We start from the raw sequence: 6,688 nt of genomic DNA on the forward strand, positions 1-6,688 counted from the left end.
GAAGATGATTTAGGCCCTTGCGGCGGCTAGGGTTGGGGTGCCACCCGAGTCGCCTGAGCAGGGGGCGACGCGGGGCTGAGCGGGCACAGATACTCTTACATCATCAAGAAAGAGGTGTTTGGTAGATTTATCATTATCGCATGAGCTACATCTTCGAGATCCTGTCCAGTTATGCTTTGCTAAATTGTCCTTAGTTAGAATGACTTGTTTATGGACAAACCACATAAACACTTTTAATTTTATGACTTGTTTACGGCGATAATGATTAACATTCACTTTTTATTTTTCCGGGAATAATATCATTCACTCGTGTAGCATAGTATTGCGGCTAAATCTTATTAGCTAAGCTAGCGCTGGGACGCAAAGGGCATGATGTGGCAGGCGGATCCATGACTCGGATCCACCGATGAGCCACACTACGCTTTTCATCCTGCTTCTGAACCCTACATGTACCGTTGGCCGCACAGTGTCGGTGGAGCGCGTCTATATAAAGGAGCCGGTTTCCCTGTGAGCTCATCGCCAAATCACAGCCATTGGCCATTGCTTGCGTGAGTCACATCGAGCTCGGGCTACTGAGTGAGAGAGAAGTAGCTAGCCGGAGGAGAGAGATAGAAGTATGGGCATGGGGTGGAAAGTTCTGACCGATGTGAAGCCATACCTGGCGATGGTGCTGCTGCAGGTGGGGTTCGCCGGGATGTACATCATCGCCGTGGCGTCCCTCAAGGCCGGGATGAGCCACTTCGTCCTCGTCGTCTACCGTAACCTCGTCGCCACCGCCGTCATGACGCCCTTCGCCCTCTACTTCGAGAGGTAACTCTACCTAGTTCCATTCATCCATGCATCGACTAACTACTCTCTTTCACACACACGACGCTCTCGGACACAGGCGCCACTCTCTTGTCCGTACATCGTCGTGTAGTAGGTATTGCATCATGGGCTCGCTCGCATGCACACGCATCATGCGGATGGCATGCATATTAGTCAGTATGTTGCCTATTTTTCCTTCGAAAAACATCCGGCAGAGGATCAAGATCAACACGTACACTTCAGCAGATGAGTCTCTACGTCAAACGGCAAAGTCACCAGTTCACCACACAATACGAGATGTAATGATCTTAATTAACTCAGAGTAAAATCATCTCATTAACCATCTAAGCGAGGGCTCGGTTGTTTATATTGTCATGAGCTACCATGAAAGTCGAGGACTAGAGATAGATCATTAATTAGTTAGAGTAGATGGTTCCAACATAAATGAGCGCTTCAAGTTCTACCAAAAATGTACAGCACAACTTACACAAGCATGCATGGATGTCCAGTTAGCTGCCAGCATTATTCTGGCCGATGCTCCCATACACTCTGGCTTTTGCTTTTAGTTAGTTAGACAAAGTTTCCAGGAGCCAAGGACAATAGAACAAATGGACGAATATAGTAAAGGAAGATCAGGAAAATTAACAAGGCTAACTTGCCAAACGTGCACCCCCACGATCGAGCAAACACACACGTACAATTTGATCTCATTTTTGTCTCATTTAGATGGTGCAAGCTGCACTCGTGGATCACAACACAATACGAGATTTTTCTCTATAGAAAAGGAGGTTGCAACCTTCGGTCTCTACATCATTGCAAGGCACACAACCATTTTTATTAATTATTAAGCAGAATACAAAACAAATGCAACCATTACCGAACCATTACAAGATATGAAACACAATATATACGAGTTGTCTTAATTAGCTCATAGTACAATAATGATCTCATTAACCATCCAAGCAAGGGCCCGATTGTTTATATTGTCATGAGTTACTATGGAAGTAGAGGACTAGAGATAGATCATTAATTAATTAGTTCGCACATGCATGAGCGCTTCATGTTTTACCAAAAACTTACTCCCTTCGTTCACAAATATAAGATGTTCTAACTTTTAAAAAAAAACGGATGTATATAATCACATCTTAGTGTGTTTAGTCACTCATTTCAGTCTGTACGTAGTTTATATTAAAATATTTAAAACATCTTATATTTGTGAGCTGAGGGAGTACATCACAACTTGCAGAAGCACGCATGGATGTTCAGTTAGCTGCCACTATTCTGACCGATGCTCCCACACTCTAGCATTCGCTTTTAATTAGTTATACAAACTTTCGAGGAGCTAACTAGGGACAACTGAACAAACGGATCGATTTACTAGTAGGAAAGGAAGATCAGGAAAATTAACAACGCCAACTTGCCAAACGTGCACCCCCACGATCGATCAACATACACGTACAATTCGCTCGGTTCATATATTATCATGTTTGTCTCATTTAGAATTTTCTGTGAGGGGTATGTTTGTCTCATTTAGATGGTGCAAGCTGCACTCGTGGATCCTAATCCAGTAAAGTGTAGGTGCACATCTTGATACCTTATTCTATTTTGTACCCGCAGAGCTACCTTTCCGGGATTTCCTTGTCAGGCGTTAAATCGTCATTTGTATATGGATATGGATCAATCAGAATATCAGAGTGCATTAATTAGCAGAAGTAGAAAATGACACATAAGCAGGTGCATGTAGCTAGCTAACCGGCATGTGTGCGGTATGTGTGTTTACGTACGTGTAAACGCACCTGGACGACCTCCACTAGGCAGTGTGACCTGATTGGCCACTGGTGGAGGACCTACCATGCATGGAACCACCAGACCCCACATGTCAACCAGAAGCTTATGCACCGTTCATCCATAGAGTTACATGCACCCATAGACTTTAAAGTATATTATACGAGTGGGTGTGGTTAGGTCTCAGTCGACTGAGATTTAATCAAGTCTAAGTCAAGTGATATAACATGCAAGAAGATATAGATAAAATTAAAAAGAAATTTTTGCACGGATCGCAATGTAAAATCTTATGGATGTAGCATCGACTGAGACTTAACAAATTCTTAGTCGACCGACACTTAGCAAGACTGTATACGAGTTCATTTCGATTCATATTTACGTAGATCATTATTCATGAGAGAACAGAACACTACCTAATTGTGTATTTTGCTCCAACCTACGTATAACATGTGCAGGGGACGGAGGCCAAAGATGACAACCAGCATCGTCCTCAAGATCATGGGGCTCGCAATCCTCGAGTACGTCCGTACTGTTAACTACACTGAACTCTTTCTTGATTACTGACCGATACTGATGTGCTGTGTTGCATGGGTCTCTCAGGCCCGTGATTGACCAGAACCTCTACTTCTTGGGCGCGAAGCTGACCTCGGCGGGATTCGCGACGGCGCTCCTCAACACCCTCCCGGCCATCACCTTCTTGCTGGCCCTCATCCTGCGCATGGAGAAGGTGCGGCTGCGCAGCCTGCACAGCCAGGCCAAGATCGCTGGCACGGTCCTCACGGTGGCCGGCGCCGTGCTGATGATGCTTTACCACGGCCCCGCCATGCAGTTCCCGTGGACCAAGGGACAGCACGACGCCACTGCCGCCGTTGGCGCCGTCGCCCCGCGGGACTGGCTGAAAGGGACCATGATGCTCATCGGCTCCTGCATGGTCTGGTCGTGCTTCTTCATTCTCCAGTCCAGCACGCTGCGGAGCTACCCGGCGGAGCTCTCCGTCACGGCGCTCATCTGCGGCATGGGCTCGCTGATGAGCGCCGCCGTCGCCCTCGTCGCTGAGCGCGCCAACACACAGGCCTGGGTTATCGGCTTCGATAACCGCCTCTTGACCGTGGTCTACGCCGGCATAGTGTGCTCCGGCGTGGCCTACTACTTGCAGGGCGTCGTGTCGAGGCAAAGGGGCCCAGTGTTCGTCACGGCATTCAACCCGCTCTGCATGATCATTACCGCAGTCATGGGCTCCATCATTCTAAAGGAGGAGATCACTCTCGGAAGGTACGTACTACGATAGTGCTTCCACCATATCAAAATGGTCGAGGATCTACATGCACTAGCTAGTGCAACATTATTCCATATATAGGACTACCAATAATATCATTTCAATTTTGCTTTCAGTGTGATTGGTGCAGTGATCATCGTGGCAGGCCTGTACTTCCTCATCTGGGGCAAGAGTAAGGACGACATCAGCCAAGTCTCCGACGTGACCGTCAAGGTCGCCGGCGAGCTGCCCTTAACCTCGGTGACCAACGGCCACGGCCACGGCAAGCAGCACGAGCTCGGCAACGGCAACGGCGGCCATGTCGACGTCGAGACGCCCGCGACCAATGGGCACTATTAGCAAGGGATCGATTGGAGTGGTTACGTGTTATACGTCCTCCAGTCGTTCATCGACCAGTATATGCATGTCTAGCGTTTTTCCTTGTAGTGCATGTAGTGCATGGTCCATCGATCGATCATTCATGGAGACGATTTTTTTTCTCTCTCTCTCTCTCTATATTTTCTTCCTGCCAGCTTCTCCCTAGCTACGATCCTATCATGTAACTATGTGAGAGTAAGCAAGTGCTGGTTATCCCTGTGACGGTTATACCTGATGCTGCTTGTCAGTAGTCACTACTAAGTTTTTTTTTTGAACGAAAACACTAGACGCGTCCGTCTTTAAATTAATAAAGCCAATAGGCAGCAACACAAGGTTTGAGTAGCTTACACACCAACGTAGTTCGGCCAAACCGCAAGGCCACACGATCATTACATAACCAAGTTCAAATATCAGAGACCTCATTCATACTGAAGTGTGACATCTTGCCATCCCAAAACACTACCGATGCCAAAAGAGTTAACATCCAGCTAAACCCGAGTGCCGAAGCCGCGAGATACTGCTACTGATCTTCTCCATCGTGGCCCTCATGAGTTCAGCATCGCGTTGTTTTTCCAACGGTGTCCACATCTGAAGAAAAAGATGGCATTTGAAAATTGCATCAATCGGGTGAACAAGGAATTTTTATTCTATTGTCATCTTATTCCGGATCGTCCTTAGGGACCACAGCAACTCCCCCACGCATCGCCGTAACACCCTAGCATTAGCCCCTTGTTGAGTTTGAAGAACTGCCAATAGATCCGACCCCGACCTAGGGTTCCAGTTCTGGTGGAACACGTCCCTAACGGCACACCAAGCGAACTTAGCTAATGCACATTGAAATAACGCGTGGTTCACGTCCTCGTGGAGCTCACACACTACACATGATCCATTGGAGGGGCCATTGCGCTTGGCCACATTATCAGCCGTTGGGAGGCGATTTCTGAACATTTGCCAGAGGAAAATCTTAATCTTGAGTGGAAGCCCGGCCTTCCATAGCCCCCTAGATATGTCTAAGGAGCTTCCCTCGGACAGTTTGTTATACAAGGACTTGACCGAGAACTTATGAGACGCTGTCAAGTCCCAACATACCTCATCGGCCCCCAAGCTGAGTTGGCGGGTAGCAATCTGGGCCTGCAGCAAGTCCCAACTAGCCGCTTCTTGCGTCGAGAGGGGCCGCAAGAAATGGATCGTCGGTGGTGAGGTGCGCAAGGCATCACCCACCAGAATGTTGATGTTCGTGGCCACGTTATATAGTTGTGGGAAGGCCTGCCAAAGAGGATTGTCCGCAAGCCATTTTTCTAACCAAAACCGCTTGGACATACCGTTATTTACGTCAAAACGAGCCCCTACCGAAAACGCTGGGCGCACCACCTGAATCCCGTTCCAGAACGCCGAGCCCGAGGACTTAGCGTTGAAAACGTTCCCGGCCGAGAAGTACTTTTCCCGAAGCAGATCCTCCCATAGGCCCGATTCACTATGGGCTAGTCGCCACCACCATTTAGTCAGCAAGGCAACGTTCATAAGCTTGTAATTGGTAATTCCCAAGCCTCCAAATTTTTTGGGTCTACACACGGCGGCCCACTTGACCAGGTGGTATTTCCGCTTTGTTGCTGGTCCTTCCCAAAAGAACCTGGAACCGGGGGGGGGGGGGTGTCTAGTTTAACGTGAACCCCATCCGCCAAAAGACATTAGTGTCGGATTGATTTTGAGCCGGCACTAATGTGTCCATTAGTGCCGGTTCCAACGGCTAGGCGGGCGGAGATCATTAGTACCGGTTCGTGAGCAACCTTTTGTACCGGTTCGTGTCACGAACCGGTACTAATGATGCTGCGTCAGGCTGTGGTTAGGCTGGGGCCCCACGGGCACCTTTAGTACCGGTTCATGCCATGAACCGGTACTATAGTTTCTTAGTAAGCTATTTTTTAGTCCCACCTCGCGAAGAGAGAGGCACTAGGAGCGGTTTATAAGCCCTGAGTGCAGAGACGATGAAGGAGAGGCGCAATGCTCATCTGCACGTTGCTTAGCTTTAAGCCTTGAGGAATAGTGTAGACTGCACGGAGCTATGTGCAGTGCAGTTTGCACTATTCCGAAAGGCTTGAAGCTAATTAACGAGCATTGTGCCTCTTTTTTATCATTAATAACTTATTACAACTCCGAACTTCTTGTGTTACGGCAAAAACTGGACGCACTTCGTGTACAAACTGGACAATCTCTTTCGAAGTATCAGGGTTTCTAATGAGGACTCATCTGTTACATGGGCACTTCATTTTTTTAAACTTATTACAACTCAAGACTTTTTTGCGTTCCGTACACACCATTCAAAACGATGTCATCAATTTCCAACACGTTCTGACATCATTTGCTGTTTTTCAGTCATTTGAACTCCAGCCTATTTTTGCATTCAGTATGCATCATTCAAAGCGACGTCATCAATTTCCAATACGTTCTGACATCATTTGCTGT

The 6,688-nt window shown here is 47.6% G+C and overlaps 1 protein-coding gene across 1 annotated transcript; it reads left to right on the forward strand.

Annotated features, from left to right (window-relative positions):
• The first annotated feature begins 534 nt into the window (after positions 1–534).
• On the forward strand, positions 535–4,453 carry LOC123141882 (WAT1-related protein At1g44800). Its single transcript, XM_044560951.1, has 4 exons — positions 535–810; positions 3,048–3,110; positions 3,193–3,864; positions 3,985–4,453. Exons 1-4 carry the CDS (start codon positions 617–619, stop codon positions 4,205–4,207), a joined length of 1,152 nt encoding a protein of 383 aa, XP_044416886.1. The 5' UTR covers positions 535–616; the 3' UTR covers positions 4,208–4,453.
• Positions 4,454–6,688: the final 2,235 nt, after the last annotated feature.

This window comes from Triticum aestivum, chromosome 6D, assembly GCF_018294505.1.
Source record: "Triticum aestivum cultivar Chinese Spring chromosome 6D, IWGSC CS RefSeq v2.1, whole genome shotgun sequence".
Classification (NCBI taxonomy): domain Eukaryota; kingdom Viridiplantae; phylum Streptophyta; class Magnoliopsida; order Poales; family Poaceae; genus Triticum; species Triticum aestivum.

What these genes read in the sequence shown, in the direction of transcription:
- LOC123141882 (XM_044560951.1), top strand. Translation starts at nt 617, where the DNA reads ATGGGCATGGGGTGGAAAGTTCTGACCGATGTGAAGCCATACCTGGCG. An exon ending in ATGGGGCTCGCAATCCTCGA is followed by an intron (nt 3,111 to 3,192) that starts GTACGTCCGTAC and finishes TGGGTCTCTCAG; the next exon opens with GCCCGTGATTGACCAGAACC. An exon ending in GAGGAGATCACTCTCGGAAG is followed by an intron (nt 3,865 to 3,984) that starts GTACGTACTACG and finishes TTTTGCTTTCAG; the next exon opens with TGTGATTGGTGCAGTGATCA.